This window comes from Cavia porcellus, unplaced genomic scaffold (genome assembly GCF_034190915.1).
Source record: "Cavia porcellus strain 051 isolate PalLab524CR breed Dunkin Hartley unplaced genomic scaffold, mCavPor4.1 scaffold_6, whole genome shotgun sequence".
Taxonomy (NCBI): domain Eukaryota; kingdom Metazoa; phylum Chordata; class Mammalia; order Rodentia; family Caviidae; genus Cavia; species Cavia porcellus.
Window position 1 is genome coordinate 82,491,728 of NW_026947489.1, and position 13,230 is coordinate 82,504,957.

Here is a 13,230-nt window from a genome sequence, read left to right on the forward strand (position 1 = left end):
ATCTGCTTGGGTATATTTGAGTGGCCCTGATTAACCTTGTGGTAACTTACTGACCCACCAAAAGGTATGGAGGCTTGAACTGGATGCAGTTGGGCTGTAGATCACTAGAGGGAGTACAGGAGCTGAGAGAGGAGAGGGAAGGCAGGGGTCCGGTTAAGTAAGCGGTGAGCGCACACACCAGGAGGAGGAGGGGCGGGGGGTGGCTGCCTCTGGCTGCTCCACCCTCACTTTGTCAGCAGGTAGAGAGCGTGATTGCAGTCCCAGGGGAGGGAGTCAGAGCTAGAACGCCAATTACAAACCACAGGCTTCCTGCTCTAGGAGCTGATCCAGAATTGTCTTTCTGGAAGGGAAGCACTCGAATCCTTTCGAACTTTCCAAGTCCATCCATGATTCAGAGATACTGCCTTCTCCCTCTGGGATTTTCTGTGTTTGTGGTAGTGAATTGCTGATGTATTGCTACATTGCTGCTTTTCTTTCAAGATTTGACCATTTAATATGCTGTTCGGAGAGAAAAACAACTTCTGTTAGGCGATTACAGAAATTATTTTGGATCTTCTGTAAAAGCTTTTAGAGTTCTTGGGGACAGTAGTTCTCACCCTGGAATAAGTTTTCTTGATCTGCATGGATTATTTTACCAGGCTGCGGAATTTCTCGGCACCCACCTGTAATGTGGGACACTTGGTTTGGTTGCAGAGTCTGAAAGTGGAAGAATGAGCTGTACTTGGTTAAGCAATTCTAACCCTTTTTGAGCAGGATCTATAAAAGCATAAGTGAATGTGTTTCACCCCCGTGGATTCCAGTGGCCCCGACAGCACAACAGGTTTGCAGATTTCTTTTGGAATTCTTTTTTTTTTTTCCTCCTTTTATTTCAGCAAAACAAAAGAATAGAAGAGGTTCATGTTCAGTAGCTTGACTTTTGAGCACTTATTCTGAAGACTTTATAAGATCTTTTAAATTTGACCTCGAAACGTAGCAGGCTTTGTGGGTGAAGTGCATTTATAGTACTTAAGGGTGCTTATTTTAAAATCTTATTCTGTGTTTATACAAAGACCCAACATTCATATATGTGTCTAGAAATAGCACAGAACTACTCTACTCAGGCATAATTGTAGTTTTTTGGGGTGTTCTACTTCGAGCTTATGACTAGTCTCATCCCCAATTCCCCTTTTATTCTCCACCTTCTCAAGGAATAGTTCCTTGTTTTTCTTATGAAACTAAAAATTTATAGTTTATATCTGGATATTAGTTTCTAAACGCACCTAATGGGAAATCAAGAATAAAATCTGGAATGCCTAAGAGAAAAAGAAAAACAGTAATAGAAATATGAACTTTAAATACGAAAAATAATTGGAAAGCTAATCTTTTCAAATATTCTAGTTTTGAGAATTGGAAACGGTGATGTGCAGGATTATCATGTAATATATGAAGACAATCTTACCTAATTTATAGGCAACTTTTGGTAGAGCACATAAAATGTCCAAGTTCATGAAAAGTATATAAATTCAATTGACCTAGAATTTTGGACTTACAAAATTGAAACACAATTTAATCTGAAAACCTTTCTGAGAAATGCTGTAGCATCCCTCAAGGTGTGGTATGAAATTTTTAAAAATTAGCTCTTCTATTAAAAAATTCCTTGTGGTCTTTAATTATTTACAATTGGACAATTTTGTGGCTTAAAATGTCTTAAATTTTCTGAGCTGGAGTTACTCATTCTCACTTTCAATGCATGGCCCTAGCTGTTTACTTTGCCTTGTTTTGTTCATCAATACTGGGTGTAGTGCCTCAGGAACTTGATGCATATGGAACCAACACCAAGTGATTTGACATAAGAAAAATTCACAATTTGACTTTCAATCTCAAGTGAAGCTGGAAATTCCAAAGAGAAGTAGTGTTATTGCAACGGTCAGAGTGAAGATGGGAGCAAATGACATACCTGCAGCAGAAGTGGGCTGAAAACACCCTCTTCTCTGCCCAATCAGGAATGCCACCTGTTCTTGGGAATAAACTTTAGAGAAAAGAGGGGCCAATACTATGGCTTGGCTTTCTGAAACTGAAGCATGATTTCTCTTTTCCTCCATTTATCTGGATCTGAAACCTGCGTTTGGTATTAGCTGGTGGAAGCAGTATGTATGGCCAGGGTGCATTGCTGCAGCTGGTAGCATGAGTGGTGGCCACCAGCTGCAGCTGGCTGCCCTCTGGCCCTGGCTGCTGATGGCTACCCTGCAGGCAGGCTTTGGACGCACAGGACTCGTATTGGCAGCAGCGGTGGAGTCCGAAAGATCAACAGAGCAGAAAGCTATTATCAGAGTGATCCCTTTGAAAATGGATCCCACAGGAAAACTGAATCTCACTTTGGAAGGTGTATTTGCTGGTGTTGCTGAAATAACTCCAGCAGAAGGAAAATTAATGCAGGCAAGTATAACTATTTAATTTTTCTTCTGTTTGAAATATGCTTTTCTCCTTTTATGTCCCAAACCAAATGGCATAGAAGGGCTTCTGCTGTGTAGCTTTCTATTCTATATTTCCAGGATATTGCCTTATTGGCTTTCTAAAGCATTTTAAAATTTTATACTCAAGAAGAAATATATAAATCCTATAATTTAGAAGATCATTTGCTTATTTTTAATTTTATTGCACAGCCTTTTTAGATATACATATTAAGACTTTTCTTTGCAAGTAATATGTTTTGGGCACTATTTTTTGATAGGTGAAATATATGGGTTTGTATTTAATTGACCTGGGGATTGTAGTTTATATCTTGTTAAAACTTGAAGCAAGCACTAAAACGGCTGAGTTTCATGGTCAGCAGCACCCTAGAATGCCCTTGCAGTGTATTTGATTACAGTGTCGCTTTTAAAATTCAGTCAAGCTTGAATGTGACGGCTGGGTTTATACCACGTGTGACACCCTATTGCTAAGCCCAAAATGGAGAGGAATGGATTACAAAATGGACACAAAATGTAAACCTGGCTTGTGATCCCTTTAGTCTTATCAATGCGTAGTTTTATGGTTTTTCAAAATTAAATATAACATCTACTTTTTATTGATTCTACTACAGAGTTTTCCCCAGTATCTTAGGCTTTTAAGGCTGTAAATTTTGCCTGTAATGTTCTCAGCCTGATCTTTATGTTTGAATTTATGAACTGATTGAAGCCATAGCCTTTCATATGCCAGTTGCTCATTCTCTGTGGTGAAGACAGAGTTTAAAGGTTTATATCTTTTTAATAGGTATTCTGCTGTCTTACTCCATTAAATGATATCATTTATTGATTAAAATTCATTTTATAAAGTAACATTTGTGGCTGTAACTCTTAGACACAGTTTAAAATGTGCTTAAATATGATCAATCTCAGCACCCAAACTCAGATTTTTATTTTGTGACATGCATAGGGTATGAATATATTCAAAATATATAGAAATTTAAATTTTTGTCTTACAAAAAGGTTAAAAAAGAAACTAATTATCAAATTCTTTTTCAGATATGAATTTTAATTATATAGTTTAGTAATTCTTTGTTGTACCACCTTGGCATTATTTTGAAGCTGAGCTAAATGAAGTGGAAGAAGAATTAGGTGAAATGGAAGTTTTGCTATTCAGAAAAATAGGAAAGTAGAGTATATCTGAAAAAAAAATGACAGGATTTTTTTTTTTAATGAGTATCATTTACTCAAACTCCTAAGATGGAATTAGAAATACTTAAAAGATGAAATTATAAATCTTTTTTGCACATAGCAACTGGAAAAGGAACTCACTGATACCCTGAAGCATGAAACACGTGCTCTGTTTTAACTTTTGGCATAAGTAATTTTATTATAAAACTATATTTTGGTTTCTCAAAAAGTCTTTGGGAACCATACTAAGTCTTATGCCTTGCGTGTTCAATGAGTTAATTATATGCTACATAAAATAATTTCCTCTTATTTTACATTTCTTGTCTTCTATTATAAAGCTCTATGTAAGGTTTTTGTGTTTTCATAAAGGAAGAGACAAATAACAAACACCAGTTGGCATTCTCTTTGCCATTCATTTTATCAGTCTTTCTCATGCTCTCTTTGTCACTCTGGGAAATCATGCTGATTTCTTTAACTATTCACATTGTGCCTACTGGGATACTTTTGATATTGTTTCTTCTTTGTGTAGAGGGATTTCACTGTGTCTCGGCCAGGACTCTCAGGCTACCCAGTAGACAATTTCCAAAATTTGGCAATTTTCACGCTTCTACGCCATTAACAGACTATTAGTCTCTGGGTATGTGCAGTACTGATCTGTTTTGTGTTAGTTTTTAATCATAGAAATTACTAAATTTTCCTAAAAGCCTCTTACAAGGAACCGTTTGTTTGCGGTACTAGGGATTGAGTCTGGTGTTTTGAACATGTTACGGATGCATTCTACCACTGAGCTACATCCCCAGCCCCACACAAGCAAGTTCATTTTTAAAAAACAAAAATTTTTTAAAACACCTTTTTAATTGTATGCATTAGTTTTTATTTATCCATTATTTGATTAACTCCTTCAAAGAACCCGTGTGTTAGGGAAACATGGCTTACGCTTGTGGAATCCATGCTATTTGTTCCTTATCAGATTACACTGCAACTCAGGTTACTCAACTGTGGTTAACCAAGCTTTCCATTTAGCTGAAGATTTGTTTATGTCTCCTAGATTTGTGCTTTGTAGCATTGTAGCTTTCTTAGTGACTAGATATACCTTGCTGTCACAAATCTAAAGGCAGTCTTCTATTCTGACTTGGGAGATTTTTGAGAATTCTAGGTATCTATCTACCTATGAATTATTAGCTACCTGTTAGGACTGGTTGTCTTTATGGATGCATCTGGGCCTTTGTAGAATTGAAGATGCTGTGTTCTGGAAAATCTAAAGGTTAATATAGTGATTTTTAAAAAGAATAACTTTGTGTGGTTTCTGGACTTAGCAGAAAATTTCCAAAAATCAGATAATTTATGTTTTGTGCTAGTTAATTTGCAGTACATACAATTTCATAAGGAAAAAATTGGATTTTCATTTATATTACATTTCTAACTTCCCTTAGACAAAATAAAATATTCCTAGATATGTCCTCAACTTGTTTAATAGTAAAATAGATTATAGAATTGCCTCTTAAATAATTTTGCTTGTCTCAGTATTGTCTAACGGCTACATGCACAAGAGCATCAAAAGCCAAAGCATTGATGAGTTTTTGTCCTGATTCTCATCTCTTGCTCTTTGTGTTTAGATTTTATTTGCTAGTAGTGATATCCATTTTATAAGATGTTTTCAAATTTTTAATTGGTAATATTCTAAAAGTACTAGAATAAAGTGAAAATAAAAGAGGAAATACTGCCTTTGCTATATATTCCCTTCTATTTCTCAAGCTGTCTTTTCCATTCCAAAAGTCTCATCTTAATCCTGACCAAATTTCATTGCTTTTTATTTTGCCTGAGAGTTGTTCTTTTGCATTATCATATATCATTTTGAATCCTTGAATCAGTTTGGTGCTATCTTTGAAGAGTCTTAATTCTTTGGTTTCCCTTACATTTGCGAAAATTGTGATCTGTTTCTTCTGTAGTTTCCTTCCACCTTTTTTTTTTTTTTTAACTATACTTTGTTTTCCTTTTGTTTTTTGCTTTTTGGTTTTTTGTTTTTTATTGTTTTGTTTTGTTTTGTTTTTTTGTAGCAGGGATCAAACTCATGACCTTGCACTTGGCAGGCAGGCACTTAGGCTGCTGAGCTGAACTCCCAGCCCTATATTTTGTTTTCTATTTAGGATAACCTTCCACTGCTATTCAATCAGCATTTCCTTACTAGCCATCAAAAATCTAGGTCAAGGAAACATTCCAGATCTCCTAAGTACTTGGTGGTGACTGATACACGATAGTAATTACAACGTGTATTTTTATTTCCATTTGAATATAATTCTTTTTAAAATACCATTATAGATGGCAAATGTCTTAGAATTTATGGATTGTCTAATTTCTACTTTTCTGGCTTGTTTACCTCTTTTCAATGTTTCTATAATTTTTAGTGATATGGGTGCCACTTCTGAAATGATTACAGTGATATTTTATTTTTGTATAACTATATTGATAGGGACAACTCAAAATTTGTCCTTTACTCCAAACAAAAAGTAAAAGGATCTTATAGCAATAGGGAGTTACCATTTCTCTATCATATTCTTCCTGCTCAGCTGGTTGTCCTGGATTTTCTTAGGATTATTCCAGGATAACGTTATGATCAAGATTAGAATGTGCTGCCCTAAGGCTTCAGACCTACGAGGGAAGCGGGGTAGTTTTGAATTTGGCTAGTGAGAGTGAACAACACTCCTGGACAGATTCCCCTTTGTGCGATGTCTGTGCTTGCCTCTTAATTTTACCTATTAGTCAACACATAGTTATTCCATCTCTGAATTTTTACTTTATTTGTAGTCAGGGCCTGAAACTTTACAATTAAAATTTTTGGCTCAAGTCAGAGACACAGTACTGTGTACCATAGCAAAAACTGTGACCCCATGGTCAGACTTTTAGTGCTGACCCTGCCACCAACTGGTTGTTTGATTTGGAACAAAGTGGTTGGAACAAAGGATTGAAATGTAACAGTTACCAAACTGACACTGTGTGTTTTCTGTGTATCTGCTCATTGAATTCTCATTGTAACTTTTTAAAAGAAGTTGTTCAGAATTTTTGTTTTTTACATTTTACTGATAAGAAAGCCTTGTGCCTTAACTGTTAATATCTGCCAAGGCATTCACTAGTATTAGTAAATAAGTGGCAAAGCTGGAACTTGAATTGCAGAGCCCATGGTTTTCCAGCTTTAAAGTTCTGTACACCTGAGGATACCACAGATGAAGACAACACTAGCATCGGTTTTATATAATTTCCAAAGAAGAAAGGGTGAGTATGGTTATCTAAAATTGATACAGAATATACAATGTTCTACAACCTTCTAAAAAATGTTTGTCATTTTTTTCTCATTTTGCATTTCATGTGCAAAGACATCAGTAAATCAGAATGCTATTTTATTTTAGTTTTGTATTTTGAGACAGGGTCTTGCTATGTAGCCCAGGCTGGCCTCAGACTTGTGGCTGTCCTCCTGCCTCAGCTCCCTGAGTGCTTGGATTGCTGGTGTGAGCTACTACGCCTGGCTCAGAATACCTATTTATTCAGTATCTCTGTTCCATTGTCTTACCTTCTTGTTAAAACAGTCTAGGATGACTACTAATAGAGGAACTAGAAATAGTCAATTTTGAAATAATATGCATTTAATTGATATTGTTCAAATTAGAAATCTTTGGATGTAAATTTCAAAGTAGATTTTGTGATTTTGCTTTGATGCCAGGCTTTAGAAAAAAATACAGAGTAAACATTAAAGGTATAGTCAATTCTAAGTCATTTATGTTAATAGAGGTGCAGAAAATCCAACTAATTAATAATTAAATTTGAAATGTAGTCAGAATTATACCATTAGGCAACATGTGTACACAGACATTCTTACTAAGTGCTTGCCTCCCATGAACCCTTCTCAGAGCCTGCTATACTTGTTGTGTTGTTAGCAACCTGGCATCTAGAAAAGAGATGTAGAGTATTTTTAATGATCATTTTTTAGGTATCTCTCTCTGTTGGGTTTGTTTCTTTTTTTTTTTTTTTTTTTTTTGCTTGTTTGTTTTGATTTTTTATTTTCTATGAGACAGGATCTTACACTAATTCAGGCTAACCTTGAATTCACAGCAGTCCTACTTAGCCTCCTGAGTGCTGGAATCACAGCGGGGCACCACCTCATCTGGCTTTTCCATTCTATAAGTACCCTTAAACAGATTTGTATATACTGTGTAATAATTCTGTAGTTTATTTGGAAGTCCAATAAAAATTTTTAGGTTCTAACTCATAAATCTGTCTGGTTATCAGGAGGTAATGAGTAAAATACGCTCCTTGTTGTTGCTGCCTTCACACTAGTTAGTATTCAAGTAAGAGGGGTCAGCATTTCCTTGGTTTTGTACTAAAGTGTTCATGGATGCATGTGTGTATAGTAACTTTATGTAAAAATTAGCCATAATTTACTTTTTATGCACTGTTAAAGACATTCCCATAGCTCATGCTTTTGTTTTTGCTGCCACATTTTGTTCACTGAAAAGGTTTTTTTATAATTTACTTGTGTTTTTCTTTTATTCCTTTCAATGCCAGGGAGACGGATGTTATAGATGAGCAATGTATCACTGTTATCAGTGCTGAGGACCAGAACTGGTAACAGGGTATTGTTAGAGAAGTGTGTGACAATGATGTTCCATTGAATTTATGTAGTGATTTTCTTCCAACAAGCAAAAAATCATTCACAAATGCCAACAAGTCAGACATGAACAGGATAACATTCACTCCATTTTACAGAAGAAGAAATACATAGTAGTAGGGGAGAGAAGGCAAGAGCAGAGTTGTGCAGAGGTGGACCTAGTCTTTGCAGGAAATAAAAAAGTAATCAGTTCTTTAAGTTGCAGAGGGTGTAGATTTCTTTGGGGTCAGTTCTGTTGTGTGGAAATCCCAAAAAGATAAAATGTGGTCAATGGCTGAGATATCCTCTATGTGTACTTAAGTTACTTAACTTGATAATTCAGCTAAAAATTATTGTTAAGCACATTGTCAACTCTGTATTTGAAAAGTCCCAGGAGCTAATGCTCTGCTCTACGGTCATTGTTCTTTTGAGCATTACCACAGTAAAGACAAGAGTCTGGTCAGTGACCTGGATAGCCCTTTGTGTTTAGCCTTTTCTCTTCTTTCCCCTCACTTGACTCTTGCCACTACAACTTCTTTGTTATTCTTCAATTAGGCCAGGGGTCTGCTAGGTAATACTAGCTTTGAGGAATTTTATATTAGTAATTTTAGAAAAATATTTATAATTTAAAACTTTTAACACACTTTATAAAAGTGGATTTTATTCACAGAAATCTACCTGGGTGTGGTAGTACATACCTGTAATACTAGTACTCAGGAGACTCAGGCAGAAAGATCATTGGGAGTTCAAGGCCAGCCTGGCCTACATGGTGAATTCAAGGTCAAGCCTGTGCTACAAAACGAAGCCCTGTCTCCAAAAAAAAAAAAAAAAGAAAGAAAATTTCAGTACAGAGTGAGGGGTGAGAATCAAGGCGGTCAGACATGGTAGCATACACTGTAGTCTCAGCTACCAGGGAGACTGAGATGGGGAGTTGGCAGGTCAAGGCCAGCATGGGCGATGTAGTGAGACCATCTCTCAAAACAAAAAATATAAAAGGACTTGGGGCTATAGCTTAGTTGGAGAATACTTATTTGACATGTCTGAGACCCTGAATTCAATCCTCAGTACTACACACATACAAAAAAAATTATTTTTTATATAAGTCTTAAACACTTTTATCCTAGATATTTTCTTTCCTTAGTGTCCTGAATATCAACCCCCAGTGACCAAATAAACCTTCTCAACAGTGCTTTCCTTGATCATCCAGTTCTGAAGACTTTTTCCCTCTAGGACTCATGTTCCCCTTCTCTGCTTTATTTTTCTTTATAAAATTGTCAGGTGATAGGCCATAGTGTTTTACTTTTATAAGTGTTGGTGTCTCCTCAGTCAAATGTGGACTTTGTAAAAGCAAAGCTTTTGTCACTTTTGTTCTCCTCTGGATCCCTGGAATAGTACCTTAGTGTACTTAGTACCTTAGACATATTAGGGACTCAACAGATAATGAATATGAAGAACATCCTTGTAGGCACTGAGTAACTCTGATACTGGAAGATAACTGTAGAAACAAACTTATTTATCTCAACACATTGTTAAGGATAGGGTCTGCTATTTTGAGTGTTTGGGTTTGACGTACATGCTGCATTCCTTTACTCCTCTGGCTCATATGTAGTGTTATGTTTCCTTGATTGTTAATTTCAAATAATAAACATGACTATAATGAATATATGGGAGGTGCTCCTTTATATAACACTGTTTTACAGTATTTATTTAGTTTAATAGATAGCTCAAATTCATGAATTTTAGGAAATTTTGATTTTTTACAGGAAAGAGTTTTTGGGGTACTGATTTTAAACCTTGGGTTATAAGATATTAACTTATACTCAAAGGACTTTGTCTTCTTAGTTCTTAAACTTGTGATTCCCAGTTCTGATTTTGAGTTATCCTACAGAAATGACTTTTAATCTGTAGCGCACATATATGTATATGTGTGTCTCACAAGTCCCTTTTAAAATGTCGTAAAAATTATTGGCTATATGCACAAAATATACATTCATACTTAATACACAGTATAGAATTCTGCATAAGGTCTCAGTGAGTTGAAAAAGTCTCTGAGATACATCTAGACTTGAGGATTCCAGATTCAAAAGCTGCTATCCTAAAATAATCCCAGTTATTTCAAGAAATGAAACTGAACTCTTAAAAATAATTTACTTTCATTTTATTTTATTCTACTTTATTTTATTTTAATTTTTGAGATGATCTCACTATGTAGCCCAGGCTGATCTTGACCTCACAATGTTCCTCTTGCCTCAGCCTGTTGAGTGCTGGGATGACCAGCATATGCTGTTGTGCCCAGCCAGTTTACTTAATTTTAACATTATTTATATATGTTACTTTAAATCAGATACATTAAGTCAATATTATGATGTAATTATAAGAAAGTGGTCTGACATTAGATTAAGAACTCCAAAAGTAACAATTGATAGCTAACAAAAATTTGCTTGGGGTAGCAAAAGGATTTTCCTCTTCAACTATTAAGTGAAACAGTACATAAATTTGAGAAATGCTTACAGCCTTTCAGCATTTCACAGCATTTCAGCTGGTTTCACAGAAGGCCCATAAGAATAAAAAGTATTAGTGGGGTGGGGGGGGATAATGATTCACACCTGTAATCTCAGCTCTCAGGAGGTTGAGGCAGGAAGTTCTCTGGGAGTTCAAGGGAGCCTGGGTTACAAAGTGAGTTTAAGGCCAGCCTGAACTGCATAGTGAAACTCTACCTCAAAAAGACAAAACAAAACCAAAAAACCAACTGATCTAAGATTTAAAGTAAAAATTTGTTCTTATGTTTTAAAATTTTGTGAATATGGGAAAGACTTAATACCAGTGTTTGTGTGTGACATGCATTGCATGTTTTGACCTTGGAGACAGTTGTTTTCATCTGTACATAAAGTATTTGAATTATTTCAGTAATTGGATTTTTGTTTTTAAGATATCTTACAATAGAGTTAAGATCTGCTGATTTGAAGTCTGTTATTATATATATTGCTCATTATCTGTCTTGTCTGTAATAAAAGTTTGGACAGATTTATTGTGGTTGAGCGGTAAATGTTGATGTGTAAACTTGTTTTGATTAAAGAACTTTTCTGTAAAAGAAAAAAGGTATTTTACTGATATATTTTGATATAAGCAGAGCAATTGTGGCTTTATTCACTCAGCAAATTCTGAGTACAGAGGTTGTTAAACCAATTTGGGTTACATTCTATCTCTTTGATATTTTCTATCCATTAAGCTCCACTACTTTCCCTAGGGGTAGGATTCCTTGAGGCCTTAAATTCCTATTTGCTTGGGGCAGGGTGAGGTGGCTTGCACCTGTGAGCCCAGGATTTGGGAGCCTGAGGCAGGAAGATTACCAGGGGTTTGAGGCCAGCCTTAGCTACAAAAACAAGACCCTGTCTAAAAAAACCAAACACCTCCCCCTCAAAAGAAAAAGAAACCTCCAAAATTCCTGTTTGCTCTAATGGAAAGTTTATTATTCCTTGTTTTTAAATAACTGCTTTACATGGAGCTACTTTATATACTTTACAGTTTATGGATAAAATACATTTTATCTATAAAATCCATAAAATAAATTATTTTATTACATACTTTTTGATGTATTAGAATTTATATCTAATTTAGAAACACCTAAACTAAATGATTTGAAAGTCAGTGTTCTTTAAAATTGTAATCATGAAGGCTCACATTATTTCTCAGTACAGAAATTAGATAATCTAGAAATCCTGATCCCTAATTCTAAAGCAGTGATAAATTTCTTCAAAATGGCGTCATTGAGCTGGGCATGCTGTAATCCCAACCTGTAATCTCAGATACTCCAGAGACTGAGGCAAAAGGATCACAAGTAATTTTAAACAACATATTGAATTATCATGTGCTATCAATTTTATGTACACTATCCTATCAAAAGGTTACTGTTGCACTAGATAAATGTACGACAATTGAGAAATTCTGTTAATTCTGTAGAAGTTTGGATAAGGCTGAAGACCTTATATTTTGTGTTTACTAATTTTACTTTTCTTAAAAGTGATGGTAGAGTCCTATTTTATTCTCCAAAACTATTTTCTACAGTCTTGTGGATTATTTGCTATATGCAAAAAGTTTTACATGATCAGGTTATATGTTTTTTGATTCTTTTTTATATGTTATTCTTCCTCACCCTTTCTTTCTTCCTTCCTTCCTTCCTTCCTTCCTTCCTTCCTTCCTTCCTTCCTTCCTTCCTTCCTTTTGCTGGGAATCAAACTCAAGGCAGGTGCTGTGCCACTGAGCTTTCATTTCTGGCCCTGTATTTACTACTTACAATATGTTGTTTATCTGACTTTAAAATTCTCATGGCCAAGTTTCGCTACATTTTTGAAGGATTCTATTCACCTTACTTTGGACCTATTTAGTTTTCTATTCTTAGAGTAAGATGAGAGTTTTAATAGTGGAGTATGTATCCCATTTGTGGACTAGGCTGAGAGCCTAGTTCATTGTAGAGTGCTTACCTAGCATGCACAAGGCCCTGTGTTCAATTCCCATTCCTTAAAAAAAAGAAAAGAAAAACCAAAGAAAGAAAAAAACCACAATCATCACCTTTTAGGCTAGAAAATACACTTATCCCAATATTTTCATTTTATAGACAATGAACCTAGAGAGATTAGTGCTTGCCAGTCAAACAGCTGCGAGTCTGCTGCTCTAACTGGCCAGCACTTTAAGCAGAGTGTATTTATTTGAAACATTCTTGCATCATTTTAAGGAAATTAAAAATCAGATGTTGGCAGAGATTCACTGCAACATTCCACTGTAGACTGTGTTAGGGTCTCTTTCCTTTTTTGATCCCCAGTCAACTAGAAGGCACAGGCGAAAACAAATGAATAAACAGAAAACACCTTGCCACAGTGTAGCATTGCTCTATGTGGTACATATGTCATTTATGCCACCATAAAAATCACTGCACATTAGGTGGCCTGTAGCCCTGGAGCATTTTGTCCAAGCCATAGA

The 13,230-nt window shown here is 35.5% G+C and overlaps 1 protein-coding gene across 2 annotated transcripts in view; it reads left to right on the plus strand.

Annotated features, from left to right (window-relative positions):
* Window positions 1-246: 246 nt before the first annotated feature.
* The window catches only part of Rnf43 (ring finger protein 43), a 62,269-nt gene continuing 49,285 nt past the window's right edge, over window positions 247-13,230 (plus strand). Inside the window, exons 1-2 of one of the 2 annotated variants that reach the window (XM_063251225.1) lie at window positions 247-820; window positions 1,782-2,415. In XM_063251225.1, coding sequence (XP_063107295.1) covers window positions 2,164-2,415 — 252 coding nt within the window. In that variant the 5' untranslated portion in view covers window positions 247-820; window positions 1,782-2,163. Of the gene's footprint in view, window positions 2,416-13,230 lie in introns of both variants that reach the window. The other variant, XM_063251224.1, reaches the window with a different exon arrangement.